Source organism: Trichechus manatus, unplaced genomic scaffold (genome assembly GCF_000243295.1).
Source record: "Trichechus manatus latirostris isolate Lorelei unplaced genomic scaffold, TriManLat1.0 scaffold00053, whole genome shotgun sequence".
Classification (NCBI taxonomy): domain Eukaryota; kingdom Metazoa; phylum Chordata; class Mammalia; order Sirenia; family Trichechidae; genus Trichechus; species Trichechus manatus.
In genome coordinates this window covers 15,931,084-15,949,943 of record NW_004443989.1, presented here as the reverse complement: position 1 = coordinate 15,949,943, position 18,860 = coordinate 15,931,084, and the positions used below count along the sequence as shown (strand labels likewise).

The 18,860-nt window shown below is 37.9% G+C and overlaps 1 gene segment (V, D, J or C); it reads right to left on the bottom strand.

Moving 5' to 3' along the window:
• Positions 1-15,260: 15,260 nt before the first annotated feature.
• The window catches only part of LOC101341408 (immunoglobulin heavy variable 3-64D-like), a 5,228-nt gene continuing 1,628 nt past the window's right edge, over positions 15,261-18,860 (bottom strand). Inside the window, 2 exon segments of the V gene segment in view lie at positions 15,261-15,528; positions 15,732-15,870. Of these exon segments, the coding sequence occupies positions 15,261-15,528; positions 15,732-15,870 (407 nt within the window).

Here is an 18,860-nt window from a genome sequence, read left to right as displayed (position 1 = left end):
TCCATTACCTAGTTTATCTTCTGGTGTTTGTGCATTGTGAGTTATGGTTTGTATTTTATTTATATCATGTATTAGGGCCCCTAGCATTGTCCCTATTTTTTCTGCCGTGGTCTTTATCATTTTAGGTTTTGTATTTATGTTTTTGATTCATTTGGAGTTACTTTTTGTGTATGGTGTGAGGTATGGGTCCTGTTTCATTTTTTTACAGATGGATATCCAGTTTTGCCAGCACCATTTGTTGAAAAGACTTTCTTTTCTCCATTTAATTGACTTTGGTCCTTTGTGAAAGATCAACTGAGCATATGTAACTGGATTTACATATAAGTTCTTGATTCTGTTCCATTGATCTATGTCTTTGTCTTTGTACCAGTACCAGGAGGTTTCGACCACTGTAGCTGTAGATAGTGAGATCAGGTAATATGAGACCTCCTACTTTGTTCTTTATCTTCAATAATGCTTTGCTTATTGAGGCCTCTATCTTTTCCATATAAAGTTAGTGATTATTTTTTTTCCATCTCAATAAAGAATGCTGTTGGTATTTGAATTGGGATTGCATTATATCTGTAGATCGCTTTGGGTAGGATTGACATTTTCACAATGTTGAGTCTTCCTATCCATGAGCATGTTACATGTTTCCATTAATGTAGGTCTTTGGTTTCTTACAGTAGTATTTTGTAGTTTTCTTTGTGTAGATCTTTTATGTCCCTGGTTATATTTGTTCTTAAGTATTTTATTTGTTTAAAAGCTGTTAAAAATGGTATTGTTTTCTTGATTTCCCTTTCGAAATTCTCTTTGTGTATAGGAATCCAACGGATTTGTGTATGTTTATCTTACATTCTGATACTCTGCTGAATCTATTCATTCCAGTAGTTATATTGTGCGATCTCTTGAGTTCTCTATGTATGGTATCATATCATCTGTAATAGGGATAGTTTTATTTCTTCCTTTCCAATTTGGATACCCTTTATTTCTTTTTGTTGTCTTATTGCTCTAGCTAGGACTTTCAGCACAATGCTAAACAGGAATGGTGATAAAGGACATCCTTGTCTTGTTCTCATTCTCAGGGGATAGATTTCAGTCTCTCTCCCTTGAGAATGATTTTGGCTGTTGGTTTTGTATAGATACTCTTTATTATGTTGTGGAATTTATCTTCTATTCCTATTTTATTGAGTTTTTATCCAGAGTGTGTGTTGGACTTTGTCGAATATGTTGTTTGCATAGATTGAGATGATTATGTGATTCTTTTCATTTGTTCTATTTTAGTGGTGGATAATGTTGAGTGATTTTCTAATGTTGAGCTATTCTTGCATATCTGGTGTGAATCCTAGTTGGTCTTGGTGTACTATTTTTTTGACATGATGCTGAATTCTGTTAGCTAGAGTTTTGTTGAGAATTTGTATATCTACATTCATGATAGATATTTGTCTGTAATATTTTCTCTTTGTGTTGTCTTTGCTTGGCTTTGCTATCAGGGTAATGCTGGCTTCATAGAATGAATTAGGGAGGATTTCTTCCTCTTCTATGCTCTGAAATAGTTTTAGTAGTATTGATGTGAAATTTTCTCTGAATGTTTGGTAGAATGCTTTAGTCAAGTCGTCTGCATCAGGACTTTTTTTTTGGGGGGGGGGAGGACGGGCGGGTTTTTTTAATTACCTCTTCAATCTTTCCCCTTGTTATGAGCCTGATCAGATTTTCTATCTCAGTTTGTGTTAGTTTAGGTAGGTAGTCTGTTTTTAGAAATTTTTCCATTACTTCTAGGTTTCCAAATTTGCTGGAGTATAATTTTTCACAGTATTTTGTATGATCCTTTTTATTTCAGTTGGGTCTGTTGTAATGTCCCCAATCTTGTTTTTTATTTGGGTTATTTGTTTCTTCTCCTGTTTTTCTTTTGTCAGTTTGGGCAATGTTTTGTAGATCTTTTCAGAGAACCGATTTTTTTATCTATTCATTGTTTTCATTGTTTTTCTGTTCTGTATTTCTTTTATTTCTGCTCCAATCTTTAGTATTTCCTTTCTTCTGGTGGCTGTGGGCTTCTTTCACTCCTCCCTTTCTATTTGTTTGAATTGTAGGCTTAACATTTCCATCTTGGACCATTCTTCCTTTTTAGATGTGTGCATTTATTGCTTTAAATTGAACTCTGAGAATAGCCTTTGCTTTCTCCCAAAGGATTTAGTATGATCCGTTTTCATTCTCATTTGATTCTAAGAATTTTTCTATTTCCTCTTTGATTTCTTCTATTACTTAATTGTTTTTGAGTAAGGTGCTATTCAGTTTCTATGCATTTGATTTTATTGTCTTGTTCTTCATGGTATTGATTTCTGCTTTTATGACATTGTGATAGGAGAAAATGCTTTGTATTAGTTTGATGTTTTGGATTTTATTAAGTGTTGCTTTTTAACATAAAATATGGTCTATTCAGGAGAATGTTCCAAGTACATTAGAAAAGAATGTATACTTTGCTGTTGTTGGGTGGAGTGTTCTATATATATCACGAGGTCAAGTTGGTTGATTTTAACTTTAGATGTTCTGCATCTTCGTTGAGTTTCTTTCTAGATGTTCTGTCCATTACTGAGAATCTTGTATCGAAGACTCCTGCTATTATTGTGGAACTGCCTATTTGTCTTTTCAGTGCTGTTAAAGTTTATTATATGAATTTTGGAGCCCTGTCGTTGGGGGCACAGATATTTATTAAGGTTATATCTTCTTGTGGTTGTCCCTTTAATCTGATATAATGTCTTTCCTTGTCTTTTATTATTTATTTTTCCTTAAAGTCTATTTTATCTGAGATTGGTATTGCTATTCCTGCTTTTTTTTGAGTTAATGTTTGCTTAATATACTTTTCCATCCTTTACTTTTTAATATATTTCAGTCTTTCTTTCTAAGATGTGTCTCTTGTAGACAGCATATTGATGGGTGGTGTTTTTCTAATGCATTCTACCACTTTCTCTTTATAGGTGCATTTAAGCCATTTACATTCAGTGTGATCATTGATAGGTATGAGTTTATTGTTGTCATATTGTGCTTTTTTGTGGTGCTGACATTTTCTTTCTTCCTCTTCCTCTTCTGTGCTGAGTTCCTTTTGTTTGTGGATTTTCTTTACTTCTATTTCATTCTATAGATTTGGTGTTTACTGAGACATTGTTTTTCTTTTTTTTATTCTTTTGAGTAGGTTTGTTAGTTTTCTTTGTAGATATGTTGAAATTTACCCTTAACTTCCTAAGCTTCAATCAGTCTTTTATTACTTGATATTGTCCTGACTTCCTCTCCATTTGAAATTACTACACCACACCATTTATTCTCCTTTTTATTTTTTGGATGTTATTGTCATTTACAAATTGACACCTCTGTTTCCCTATTTTATGTCTTTTAGCTTCGTTTGATTATTGAGATTTCTTTACCTCGGTTGTTATCTGGCTAATGCTGTCCAGCTGTCTTGACTACAGTTATTGTCTGATACTATGTCTCTAACCAAAGGTCTCCCTTTAGTCTTTCTTGTAAGTTTGGTTTTGTTTTGTTTGTGTGTCCTTTGATCTATTTCTTAATCTTTTGAAGTGCCCTAAATATTAGTCTTTGAATTCAGTATCAGGTAATTCCACAGCCTTTTCTTCTACTGGAAAGTCATCTGTTCCTTTTTTTTTTTTTTTTTTGGTTCAATTACTAGAGCCCTATTGTCCTGCTTTTTTATACTTTTTGATATTGTCTGCTGTCTCTGAGGCATTAAGATATTATTTTCTGTATTTATTGATTGTGTGTTAGTTTGTTTCATCCATCTTCTTTGTTTTGTTTTAGTATGTCAGGGCAAGCAAGCCAGATGTGCTTTGGTACTTGCTCTAACCACCTTTCTCGAAGCGGTAACGATAGTTGGGGCAGCGGAGACAGTAACCAATGCCACAACTCTTACAGAGAAGTGGGGCCAGGAGGGTCACTTGGAGGAGTCGACCCCGGCTTCAGTCCCAGGAGTTTATTTATAGTCAATACAGCAAGGAGTGAAGCAAATAACAGAACAATGGGCTTTGGGTGAATAACAATAAGTTTCGGGCAAGGGAGAAGGAGTTCAGGTAAACAAGCCAATCAGTAACGGGTTTGGAAAAACAAGTTGTGACAAGTCTCAACATGTTGGGGACAAGTCTCAACATGCTGTGCAGCATAGAGGCCTTTATACATCCATATTTTAACGACACATATCCCCACACACCTTGTCCAAGTGTACAAGAAAGCAGCAGGCAGGGCGAGCCTGCTTTGCTGTACACTGGTTTGACAAGATGGCTGATGGCAGATGGGGTGGGTGCTGTCTGCCTCCCGGTGTTATTCCAGTGGTGTGGGAGCATTCACAGCCTCTTGTCAAAAAGGTGTGGGGTGTTGGACAGGGAGTGGTACAGGCTTACTTCCCTCTTCTCAGCAGCTGGTCAAGTGGTGGGAGAAAAGAGGCAGTGTGAACCAGGTGCGATAAAAGGCATAAGCCAAGGATACTCTAACTGTGACAGTATCACAAGGGCTGACAGGAAGGGGAGTTGGAGTACGAAGCGGTTGCTCTGTGTCCTGTTAGGAGCTTTGTGGAATTGCCTTCCTGTACTCTCTGTGTGGGGACGTTTTTGGATGTCCTCCAAGATGGCAAAGCTGTGCCACGTTAGTTGACAGGTGACCTCCACTCTGCATCTTTCCTCCTTCTCTGTTTTCATTCAGTTTTTTCTTCGATTTGGTGTTTGCTCTAGGTCTTTATCTTGTCATATGATGCTTAAGGTTCCAGTATTGACATATGAATCTATTTTAGTTTTACGGGTATTTGCTGCAGACGAATGGTATAATGTGTCTGTCTAGGGCACCATGTTAGCTTCACTTCCTTTCCATCTTCCTGCTTTATTCAATTCTGTACCCATAGAAACCTTTAATATTGGAACTCTAGGCTTAAATTTATCTTTGGTTCGTTTAGCTGAAGAAATGCCTAACATGTTCTTCTGCTTTGGTTTTCTAACTCCAGGTCATGGCACATTTAATTATAATATTTTATATTTGTTCTACAGCTGTTTTTTGATGTCTTCTCTTCAGCTCTCTTACTTCATCATTACTTCTGTTAACTTTAACTACTCTGCACTCAAGAACAAGTTTAAAGGTCTCTTATGACATTTATTTTTAACTTTTCTTTCTTGTCTTTTATAATGACCTTTTGCTTTCTTCATGTATGATGTCTGTGATTTTATCCCACAACTCTTCTGATCTTCAGTTATTAGTGTTCAGTGCACCAAATTTATTCTTGAGATGATCTCTAAATTCAGGTGAGATATATTCAAGTTTGTACGTTGACTTTTACAGACTTATTTTAATTTTCTTCCACTTCAACTTGGATTTGCATATGAACAATTGATGTCTGTTCCACACTCCATCTCTGACCCTGTTCTGTTGATATTATTGAGCTTCTCTATCATCTCTTCACAGATATAGTAAATTTCATTCATGTTTCTTCTATCTGGAGAGGTCAATGTCTATAGTTCTCATTTATGTTGTTGAAAAAAAGTATTTCCAGTGAACAAATAATAGCTCTTGCAAAATTCTATCCTGCAATCCCCAGCATCCTTTCTATCATAAGGTCATATTTTCCAACTAGTGATGTTTCTTCTTTTATTCTGACGTTCACATTCCAATCACTAGTGATTATCAATGCATCTTGATTGCATGTTTGATCAATTTCAGACTGTAGAAGTTAGTGACAATATTCAATTTCTTCATATTTGTTGTTAGTGGTTGGTGAATGAATTCTAATAATAGTTGTATTAACTGGTCTTCCTTCTAGATGTTTGAATATTATCCTATCACTGACAGAGTTGTATTTCGGGATACAATTTAAAATATTCTTTTTGATGATGAATATGATGTATTTCCTGTTCAATTAGTTATTTCTGGCATAGTAGACCATATAATATTCTGGTTCAAAATGGCCAGTACCAGTCCATTTCAGCTCACTAATACCTAAGATATTGATCTTCACATGTTCCTTTTCTTTTATGATGACTTCCAATTTTACTTGATTCATACTTTGCACATTTCCTGTTCCAACTACTAATAAATATTTGCAACTATTTCTTCTCATTTTAAGCCATGCTACTTCAGCAAATGAAGGTTCTGAAAACTTTACTCCATCCACGTCTTTCAAGTTGGGTCTACTTTGAGGAGGCAGCTCTTCCTCAGGCATAATTTAAGTGCCTTCTAAACGGAAGGTTTCATCTAACAGCACTCTGTCAGTCAATGTTCCACTGCTATCCACATCGTTTTCACTGGCTAATTTTTTTGGAAGTAGATAGTAAGACCCTTCCTACTAGTCTGTCTTATTCTGGAAGATCTGTTGAAACTGACTCAACATGGGTGACCCTGCTGGTATTTGAAATGCCAGCGGCAAAGCTTTCAATACCACAGAAACCTGTAAGTACAACAGTCTGAGAAACTGAGAGACAAGTGGTAGACTATGGCATTAGAAATCTGAATAATATGTATTTCACACAATTAGAACTCATTTGAATAAAGCTACAGTAAACAGTAAGGAAAATTATTTCTCTGTCATTTATACAACAGACTGATGGATTTATATATGATTAGAAATCTCCTGAGCTTTCTCAAGACATTTGCGAAATTTCAAAATTTTAGACTCACGTTGAAAAATATGCTGACTCTTATCGTATATGTAGACAATTGAGAATTTAAAAAAAACCTAGTTCCTGTTGAGAATTTAAAAAAAACAACTAATTCTTGAGTAAAATAATATTGTTTTCTAAAAATAAGATAAAACATACCATTAGTAAAATACCATGTAGCGAAAGTCTCTAGAGGAGTTCCTGGACAGGAAGAGGAAAGCTATTACTCTAATTAAAAATATCACAACTTTAGTTGCTCCTCCCTTGGACTTTTGCCAGGCCCCAGCGCTCAGTAGCCTTGACAGCACCCTGAAACTCAGACCACTTCCTTTTGTTGGAGTTTTGTGTTTAAGTTCACACTGACTTTCCCTCACAGCTTCCTTGCACAGTAGTACATGGCCATGTCATTGGCAGTAATGGAACCCAATGTTAAATAAACTTGGATCTTGGAATTGTTCCTGGTGCTGTTTACTCAAGATTTCAGTGTGGGGTTATAGTCTGTGCTTCCACTACTCCATATGAATCGAAACATTCCAGCCCCTTTCTCAGCTCACAAAATAGCTGGTTAAATAGAATCCAGATACAGCACAGGTGAGGAACAGTGTCTGTGAGAACTTCCCCAGAACTATAACTGGTTCTTAAACTTCACCTGGGACAGGACACGTGGGAACAAGAAGAGCCACAGGGATACAGGTGCTCAGAAGCAGCATTCCCAAACTTTCATGTCTGAATCCCTGAGACACTCACCACTGGGAGATGCCATGAGCAAGAGGAAGACCCACACATATTTTATGTTCTTGTGGATGAGACCTTTGACTCCCAGAAAATATTCTCAAGACTGAAGATAAACCTGAATTTAAATAAGTATATTCTGCAGTTAGATCTGGTCGACTAAGTGGAAATTTGCATGTTGGAAGAATCTTTATAGTAAAGGTGAAAAGAGGCAAAAGTAGGCCCCTCTCACTTGTGCTCCCCTGGAAGGAAAATACTGACTGTACCCTCAAGAGAACCCAGTCTTCTCCACAGCTTCTCCCTTCTATAAGCCCAGTGTTCTCTTATTTCTCTTCAGGGAAGGTGATGAAGAACCTTTTCAAGGAGCTGGAAATGATAAACCATCAAGGATAGTTTTAGCAATAGTTTCAGTGAACCTGTATCCCAGGGACATACACATTTATCATCTACACACAACAAACCCACAGCTTTCTATATTGTCAGATACCCAATTCCCTTCTCCTTTAGCTCATGTCTAAGTTATTATATTTTCAAAAGTTTGAGGCCCAACTAAATATAGCAATCACATAGAATTCAGAAAAAAACTGCGTCCAATTCAATGCTTCCTGTAAATAAGTATGACTTTGAGTGAGTCATTAGCATGGTAAAAAATTTCTTCACCTGAAACAGCTTCACTACTATGTATATTCAAGGGTTATTATGGAGTCGAATGTAATAGGTGAACATATGTTTGTGTGATTGTAGGTGGGTTCCTAGAGTCTCTCAGTCCCCAGGAAATAAGAAAGTATTAGGCCAACAAGGCTAAAAATAACTTGTGTCACTTGTAGAGATTATTAAAGACAGCCCTGGTGGTGCAGTGGTTAAGAGCTTGGCTGGTAACTAAAAGATCAACAGTTTGAATCCAACAGCTCCTCCTTGGAATCCCTGTAGGGCAGTCTTACTCTGTCCTATAGGGTCACTACGAGTTGGAATTGACTCATTTGGAACGAGTTTATACCTAGTGTCTAGATTTTGTTAAAATTATTTTTAGAAGGTCTAGTAGAAAGAAGACATATGTGATAGAATATTAAAATGGAAGAAGATTTAAGTGAGATGCCTTCTAAGTTCACCAGTGATGAAACCTGCTAAGAGAAAGGAACAGTTACCACCAGAGAAAGAGGGAAAAGTAGTGGCAGGTTTTCTATTTTGGATACGATAGGTCTGAATGATGTCTTTGTTTTTGTTTGCTTTGTTTTGTTTTCCTGTAAGGAGTTGAGAGAGTAAAGTAAGAATGGAGTGTAAATTTTGGGAGTGTTAAGGTCAAATGTTTGAGGAGAAAGTCAGGTCATTATTGGAGTCTTTGCAAAACATGAAGGCCTGAATTATACAGAGAAACAGCAAGGTTCCTGGGTAACCTTGAGCTAAGTTGAATTTGTAGTTGCCTCATAGTTCTAGCCAGGGAAGTAGGACTCATGGACTTTTGGGGTCATTCCTGATCCTTCAGAAGAGTGTTTCAGAAATTAATATTACCTCCCCTCTCCAAACCCAGAATTATATCTGAATTGAACTTTGTGGTTGCTGTCACTATGTCTGTACATGATGGAAGTCAACTGGAGATTGAGGCTGATACATTGGGTGTGTCAGAGAGGAAAACTGTGGAACACATCTACATGGGTTCATGCAACATTTTCAATGTTCTGAGTGAAATAAGTCAGACAATGCAGAGCTCTTTGTATTAGAATGAATAATCACACATCTCACTAATGTGATCACAGGCTTTTATTACTTACAGTAGTCAGGACAGCAATAAAGAGAATAGGGTTTATCAAGAGACAGGTTTTCCCAAAAGGCTCCCGTCCATGTGTGAGATGTTTTTGGTCATTACCATGTACACCCCTAAGTGTTCCATGGATGAGAGAACAAAGGGGAAGTTAGGACTTTGGTTTTTATAGTATAAAATGGAAGAAATTGCATGGTAAATTTGAAAGGGGAAAGAAGAAGCGGTCTTTGTTCAGGCACAACTGACCTGGCCTTTGTCTTTTTTTTCAGGTGCAAATATGCACAACCAGAAAGAACATTTCTTACCCTCTACTTACAAGATTAATTTTGCCAATTCTACATGTTCTGATCAATGATACAGTGTGTTAAAAGTCACTAAGAGAAACTGTCTCCCCTGTAGTGCATACTGTTTAGACAGTGGGGCCGACCAGGTGTCATATGATGCCAAAGCACGAGCAAGAGTCAAATAAAGTTACTGTTAGCTCATAACAGAGAAGAAGGCTTCCATGACAAGCAGAAAGAAACTGGGAGAGAGATAGAAAGACACACAATTCCCAGCCTCCCTATGAGAAAATGCTGTGAGCCCAAGCCCTCATCTTAGCCAGCCATAATGAGAATCATAGAGGCATACCATCCTCCTATTACCATTGAATTAACGAAGAGAAGAGCCACTTGCATTTGAGCATATTGTTTCACTAGATACTAAATTTCCTTATTTAGGCATTACAACTTGTCATTTCTTCACTTTTTCCTGGAAGATCCATACATGATAACATCCACACATGATAATCAATGCTTATACCTGAATAATTTAAAAAAAAAAAAAAAACTATTTTAAAATCAGAGATCCTAGTGCGTTCAAAATGAGTTTGTGGTGAGCAGGGGCATACAGTAGACATGGAAGAATACCAAAGTTGTCCTCACAAAGGAGTACACCTGCTTGGGATCACCAAGGCTAGAGACATTGATATTATGGTTTGGAGTGGTTGTGAGGTTACCTGGATGAGACAGAAGGGCTAGATGTCCCTACAGAGAAGGGGTACAGGAAGTGCATCACTAGTATGGGGAAAAGTGGTTGAGGCAGCAGGTGACATGAACAGGAGTCAACTTAGACACTGAAATCACCAGTGAAAATATCAGATCTTGCAGATTAAGGAGAAAATCAGGAGCTATGATCCAAGTCATCACATCATCAAAATATATTTGGGAGAGCTATGATGAGAGAAAAGTGGAGAGACTAAGGGAACATACATGCTTGAAATAAACCAAGAACACATATTGAACTCTATAAGGTTTGGGGATAATTATTTTGCTGGTAACTGAGAAGCAATGGGGGAATTAATTCTGCCACTTCTTCTGAAGCATGCAGCAGGTAAGCATAATTACTTTAGAGGAAGCTGGGATAATATTATTTTGTAGAACTAGAAAAGAATGTGATTAAATTGGCAAGGGTATGGAAGACTGATAATCATGAGAATGGCTTCAATAAATCACAAACAGAAGAGGTTTGTGATAGAATAACTTGAGGTATTGGCTTAGAAAAAATGAAACACGGTGTAAGAAGATGCAGGACAGGAAAGACATCCACAGGAAGATGTGCTACCTCATTAAGTTTCCATGAGAATAGTCCCTTGGCTAGGGAATGGTGTGCAATTGGTGTACTCGGTAGAGTCAAGGTGTCTTATGGGGACCTACCAAGTGTGACAATGTACTCACCATTCATTTAACTCTTCTTATATGCCAGAAAGTTAGTTATAGTTGCAGAGAGATACCTACTGTATGGAAGTAGGAGTAGTGAAGTCAGCAAGAAGTCAAGAAAATATAGGTGTCTTTTTGGGGACAAAAACCATAATGTCATCCAGGATACCCCCACAAAGGTAGCTCCACAGAGGTTGAACACCTCTATTGTGGACCAGAATAGAGAAGAACACTCAGTATATAATGACTACCTCAATTTCTACCCAAATCTTTCAGAAGTAGAAATGACTCAATGATAGGAGAGCCCTAGATATAATGTCTCTGAGCCAACCTCATGGTTTCCCACCCAAGTCTCAAGTCTATCTGCACCCTAAGATGTGGTCTGTTGGTCAATGATCCATTAACTCTTATGGTCTTGAGGTTACCAATCAGAGATTTCTTAGAAGTCATCTGGACAGGAGGAAATGTCAGAGATGAGCAACTTTAACTTATGAACTTTCTTCAAGGCCTTCATATATATTTTTACTTGATACTTAAAAATGAACCAAGTGTTTACTCATTCTATCAATGAATCACCTTAAAAAAATAACTATAGTTTAACTGAAAGCAGAGTGGGATAGACTTGGTTCTGTAAATGTAATGGTGGATGAAACATGATAATTCCTCTCAAAAGCTCAATATCAAGTTTTGGCATTGGACACGGATTTCCTATGGACCGTGGGAGAAAATGCTCTACAGGACACATTGTAATCTCTAAACAAAGTGTGGGAAGAATGGAAGACATGGTCATACGCTGATAGGTAATAAATTAAGGGCAAGTATGGGTAATGTAAATAGATAATTTAATTAATATTAAAGACAACAAAAAACTCAGTAAATACAAATCTTGAATAAAGAAGTTGCAGAAAATAGAAGTCAGAAATTAAATACCGAAGTCAAAAATTAAACATTATCATAATTCACAAGAAAGACAATAATGAACTGACTCCTCATTATGCACAGCAATAGATTAAGAGATTCTGATTGATAAAACTTAACACAGTGAAAGAGATATTAGCATAACATCTGCTAAAGAGAATCCAGAGACTTCACAGTAAGCCAAAGGGACTTTGACCATTCCTGGTTTCTGGGTCCACCTCATCCAGATACACCTGGGTCAGTTCACTTAGGCATAAGCTTAGGTATTCAATATTAACTAAGATGTCTTCTGATTGCCTAGCCCACACGGAGTTTCATGACATTATACTTTTTTTTTTTTAATTGTACTTCAGGTGAAGGCTTACAGAACAAATAGTTTCTCATGCAACAGTAGTACACATATTGTTTTATGACATTAGTTAACTACCCCACAACATGCCAACCCTCTCCCTTCTCGACCGTTTTTTTTTTTTTTTTTGGTGAAAATAAACATAGCCAAAGAGACACCATTTCAAAAATTTCCACATGCACATTTCAGTGACATCGACTACGCTCTTCCAATTGTGCTGCTATTCTCACTTGAGATGAAGGCTTACAGAACAAAATAGTTTTTCATTTAACAGTTAGTACAAATTTTGCCCTATGACAATGGTTAACAACCTCACAATACATCAACAATATCCTTACTCCACCTTGGGTTCCCTATCACCAGCTGTCCTGTCCCTGTCTGCCTTCTGGCCCTTGTCCCTGGACTGCTGTACCTTATTAGTCCCATTTGGTTTTATGGGGCTGTCCACTTCCAGGCTAAACGGTGAACCACAGAAATGACTTCACCACTGAGCTAAAAGGGTGTCTGGGGGCCATACTCTCAGGGTTTCTCCAGTCTCCTTTAGGCCGGTAAATCTGGTCTTTCATGTGTGTGTGTTAGAATTTTGTTCTACATCCTTCTTCAGCTCTGCCCAGAACCCTCTGTTGTGATCCTGGTCAGAGCAGTCAGTGGTGGTAGCCGGGCACCATCTAGCGGTACTGGACTCAGTCTGGTGGAGATCTTGGTAACTGTGGTCCATTATTACTTTGGACTAATCTTTTCCTTGTATCCTGTTCTCTTCATTTTCCCTTTCTCCCAAAAGAGTGAGACAGAGGAGTATCTTAGATAGCTGCTCACAGGCTTTTAAGACCCCAGATGATACTCACCAAGGTAGAATGTAGAACATTGTCTTTATAAACTGTCTTATGCCAATTGAGCTAGATATTCCCCGAGACCATGGTCCCCACAGCCCTCCACCCAGCAATTCAGTCCCTCAGGGAGTTTGGATGTGTCTAAGGAGCTTCCATGACCATTCCTTGTACAAGTTGTGCTGGTTTCCTCTGTATTGTGTACTGTCTCACCTTTCACCCCAGATACCACTTATTTTTTGCCTATTTAGTATTTCCCCCCACCCCTCCCATCCCTGGTAACCAACAAAGATTGTTACATTTTGTGTGTGAACTTTTTCATGGGTTTTTACAATAGAGGTCTCATACAATATTCGTCCTTTTGTGATTGACTTATTTCACTCAGCATAATGTCCTGCAGTTTCATCCATGTTATGAAATGCTTCACAGATTCATCATTTAAAAAAAATCATGAATTTTTTATATATGATAACCTAAAGATTTGCAAACATGCAATATTCCTATTTTGATTTTATGGGGCTGAGTTGCCAGTGTCAGCAATTCCTGCCCAGTTTTCATCTCATCAGCAACAGAAGACAGGCTAGTGTGTGTTACTCTCTTCTTTTCCAGAGCAATGAACAAGACATTAAGGGAATAATCTCTGTGACTCTTATAAAAATTATTCCATCATTTTAATTTTGAATTTTTTCTTGGCATTGATGGAGTCCTCCCACCTTTATCTTGTGTTTAAGCAAACGAACCACTCAGTAGTGTCCACAGGATGAAGTGTTCTGTGTCCATATCTCTATTGATTATGAAAATATTTATTTACACAAATTTTGTCCATTTCCTCTTGAAAACACAAATGGAGATGTTAACTCTAATTGAACGTCTAAAAAGAGACAGGCAATTATTTGTATTATGATATGGAATATAGAATCCAACATTCACCACAAAGAGAAAAATAGAAAATATAGAGAAGAGGTTAAGAACTAAGGAGGGTAGAGTGAGATGATCTTCACTACATATAGTGAAATTTCCAGGAGTAGAGGACAGGGACATTGATAAGAAACAAGATTTGAAGTCATTACACTTGAAAATGTCACTAGGTTGAGCAAACATCAATTTCAATATAATCAAGAAAGCAAACATTTCCCAAACATTTATGTGTTTTTCAAGAGAATCAAATAGGACCATATTTATTCTTATATAGAAAGCTGTAGTGTGTCGGCACTGAGAATATGATTCCCATTTTTCCAAACACAGTGAGCTTACCTAATGAACCACAGGACCAACTCTGGGCTCTGAAATCCATCACTAGGTTTGTACAGGGCCTCAAGTTCAGAGGGCTACTCCCACCCATGGTTTAGGAGCAGCAGCCATATTAAGTCAGGCCCATTCTTGAGAGACATGGGCTCCTCTGAAAGGTGACTTTGCATTGAGGACGCCCGATGGTCTTCCTGGAGTTGCCATGGACTGCCACAGCAGCTTGGAAAAGACACACTCACCCTTCCATCTCTCTCTCCCTTCAAGGTCAGACTTATTTTGTGTGCTGACTGCTCCTCCAGTCTCACAGGCCTTCTCTGCAGTTTAACTCGAGCAGTTGTTTCCACAGTAAATTCCACTCGAACTTAATCTTGACTTGGTATTTTCATCTTGGAGGACCCAGACTAACATATGCTCTTTAACAAAGTCATTGGTAATATGATCCTACTAGCACAGGCAAATATAAACTACATAAAAACCATGAATTAGGGGTCCTTGCTGCACTAAAGAGAAAAATAGGCTAGGAAAAAGAGACTCCAGACAATTGCTGAGTCTGAGATGCACACTCCTGTGCATGCAGGAGGGTCAAATATGAACCTTATATTGCTTTTATATGTTACTGACCCTGACCTAGCCACCGTCTTGGCTCGAACCTGAATCCCAAATAGTATTCTATTTGGGAAATTCCACTGAGGGTCAGGCAGACTGTGCCTTGAGTCTGACCTTTAGAAGCAGATCACCAAGTCTATTTCCCAAGGTGTCACTGGGTAGGTTTGAATCACCAACCTTACAGCCAGTAGTCAATGCTTCAACGTTTGTGCCCCCCAGGGACTCCATCTGCCCTGAGAATTAAAAGAAAATAATCTACAGATTTCTCTGAGCTTCTTCAGAACTCTGATCCTGGGACCCCTGGAAGAGTTACGTCCCCTACACAAGGGACAGAGTGCTATTTTCTGCATGTGAAAATGTTTGTACCTGTTATAATACACCTTAAATTCAGAGATTCCAAGGGTAGACACAGAATAATAAAAATAGAAAGATTCCCTGGGGAAATGGTTAGATGGAGAAGAATCCCCAGAACATAACAGGAAACCAGCCCTTAAACTGCATCTACACCTGCTCCTGCATGTAAATACTGTGCTCCACATGTCCTGAGTGCTCCCTGGAGCCCAGTCCCCTCCCTGCAGGGAGATTTGTGTCTGGGCTCACAGTGATTTCTGCTGAAAAGTAATACAGAACTGTGCCCTCAGCTCTCAGACTGTCCATTTGCAGGTGAAGTGTGTTCTTGGAATTGTCTCTGGAGATGGCGAATCGTACCATCACGGGATGTGCATAGTACTTTGTACCATTAAACTCATGACTTATAGAGTCCAGCCCTGTAGGACAGGGTAGAACTGCCCCATAGGGTTTCCAAGGCTGTAATCTTTAAGCAAGTAGACTGACACATCTTTCTCCCTCAGAGTGGCTAGTAGTTTCTAACCTCCAACTGTTTGGTTAATAGTCAAGCGCTTTAACCACCACACCACAATTGTTCCCTTAGTACAATTATCAGGGTTAATTCGTGCAACCTAGTAAAGCTATTTCCCTGAAGCCTGGTGAACCCAGTGTATCCAGTAACTACTGAAAGTGAATCCAGAGGCGTCACAGGAGAGGTTCAGAGACTCTCCAGGCTGCCTCATGTCTCCAGCAGACTCCACCAACTACACCTCACACTGGACACCTGCAAACACATAGACATACTGGTCAGGGAAACCATCACACATATCCACTGTTTCTCCCAGGCATACTCATATGCTCAATATCTCCTGTTCTTCCTAAAATGACTTTCAAAATAGTAACAAGGAAAACCCAACTCAGCTCAAAGTCCATGCTGACTCTTGTGTTCAGTCCAGATCACAGAATGCAGACACCTAAAAGTTCCAGGGCTGGGATTCCTCTCAGAGCTGCAGGGTTGAGGCTAGGCTAGTACTCATAAGCAGAGGGAGGGGCCCTGTATGCTTGTCCTTTTACTATATAGTGATCTCTGTGGTTGGGTGACTTCAAAGAGGACCACCATACCCCACAGCAGACACGAGTGTCCTAGAGGAGTTTTGCAGCATTGAAAGCATTCAGGATAAATTATTTCTTATCATGTGTGATGGGCTAAACAAGTAGTTCCCATAGTATTTCTTATTCCATACTGTAGTTATATATAAATGTTAAAAGACAGTATTATGTAATTTGTTTAGCTTCTTTCACTCAACATACTTATATGGGAATGAATCCATATTGGTGTGTCTATCAAGCATGAATTGATTTTAATGCTCACTATTTCATTATTGTGTTTTCTTACACCACAATTTGTTTAACTAGTCACCTGCTGGTGGGTATTTTGATTTATTCTAGTTTCCTTTTATTATTAAAAAAGCTGCTACTCAATTGGAGATGACATTAAATATTGTTTGTGTCATGGAAGAACTTACAAACTTGTGACATTCTTCTTATTAACAGTATGAAGATCACCTGGATTAAATATATTCCATTTTTATAATAAACTTGAAGTCTTAAAACAAAACTATACCTTAAAGTTTCTTTTTTAACCAAACAATACTTTAGCTTAATTAGTAAAAAGTGTCTGCCTTGAGCATTGTTTTCTTTCAAAGAATAATCTATATGTGATCAAATTGATGACAACTTGGAAGATTAAATGAGAAGCTTTAAAGGCAGTTATTTTATGATAATAGAAGAGGATTCATTTGGAAAGGGATATTGAAAATGTTTGCAAAACTTAAAAACTGTAATAAATGTTACTGAATTGTACATGCAGAAATAGTTCAACTGGTGTAAGTTTTTCGGTGTATATTTCATGCTCTCCCAAAACTAGTAAATTACTTTAAGAAAATGTGTGACATGAAATAACGGAAGGAATGAACATTATGTAACATTATATAAGTGGTGAAGAGCTTGGGGCTGGGCTGGCCCATGTTTGTGATTGGTAATATGGGCTGACTGAATTCCAGTCATAGCTGTTCCATATCTTAATGCTACAGAGAAGGGCAAAGGATTGAGGTGCTCTGAGCATAGCTTTAGTTTTCCCATCTGTATATAGAGGACACAATATAATGCAAACTTTATCTCCTGGCTCTGTTCCTGTTCTCCTTGCAAACCTGGAGCTGATTGTTAGAGTAGGTCTCCAGCTACTGATGAAAGGGTACATAAGATTGAATTGGAATTTTTTTTTAACTGAAATATTTTTTGTTGTGTTTCTGTGTGCTTTAGATGAAATTTTACAGTGCAAATTAATTTCTCATTCTAAAAATTTATATACAAGTTGTTTTGTGACATTTGTTGCAATCCTTGCAATGTATCAGCACTCTCCCCCTTTCCAACCCAGGTTTCTCTTGTCCATTCATCCTGTTTTCTTGTCCCTTCCTGCCTTATCATCTTTGATTTTGTTTAGGTGTTACTCATTTGGTCTTCACTGAACTAAGAAGCACGTTCCTAACGTGCGTTATTGTTTGTTTTACTGGACTGTCTAATCTTTGGCTGAAAGGTGGAATTCAAGAATGGCTTCTGTTTTGAGTCAGTGGGATACCAGAGGTCATAGTCTCAGCAGTTCCTCCATTCTCTGTCAAACCTGTAAGTCTGGTCTTCTTTTTGGAATTTGAATTTTGTTCTACATTTTTCTCCCGCTCTATTGTGGTCCCTATCAGAGAAATCAGAGGTTGGAGCCGGGCACCATCTAGTTCTTCTAGGCTCAGGCTGGTAAAGGCAGTGGTTCAGGTAGTCCCTTAGTCCTTTGGACTAATATTTTTCTCTTATTTTTTTCATTCTCCTTTGCTCCGTAGGGGATGAGACCACTGTATGTATCTTAGCTGGCCATTCCCAAGTTTTTAATACCCTAGATGCTAATCAATACTGTAGGATGTGGAACATATTCTTTGCAGACTATATTATGCCAACTGACTTAGATGTCCCCTGAGACCATGGTCCCCAGCCCTCAGCCCCAGCAACTCAGTTCCTCAATGTGTTTGGATGTGTCTATGAAGCTTCTATGATTTTGCCTTGGTCAAGTTGTCCTGACTTCCCCTATATTGTGTTTTGTGTTTCCCCTTGCCAAAGCTAACACTTATCTATTGTCTAGTTAGTGATTTCCCCTCCCCTGCCTCATAACTATCAAAGATATTTTTCCTGCGTGTAAAAGTTTTCTTGAGTTTTTATGATAGTGTTCTTATACAATATTTGTCACTTTTGATTGACTTTTTTTTCACTAACATAATATCCTCCAGATTAATCCATGTTGTGAGATGTTTCATGGATTCTTCACTGTTCTTTATCATTGCATAGTATTCCTTTGTATGTATGTACCATAATTTTTCATCAATTCATCTGTTGTTGGGAAGTTAGGCTATTTCCATATTTGCTATTGTGAGTAATGCTCTAATGAGCATGAATATGCCCATATCTATTTATGTGATGATGCTTATTTCTCTAGGATATATTCCTAGGAGTGGAACTGCTGTATTGTATGGTATTTCTATTTCTAGCTTTTTAAGGAGGCAACATATCGTTTTCCATAGTGATTGTACCATTTTACTTTCCTACAAGCAGTGCATAAGAGTTCCAATCTCCCCGAAACGTCTTCAACATTTATTATTTTCTGTTTTTTTTTTTTTTTTTGTTGTTGTTGTTTTTTCGCTGAGTGCCAGTAATGTCAGGGTGAGACGGTAT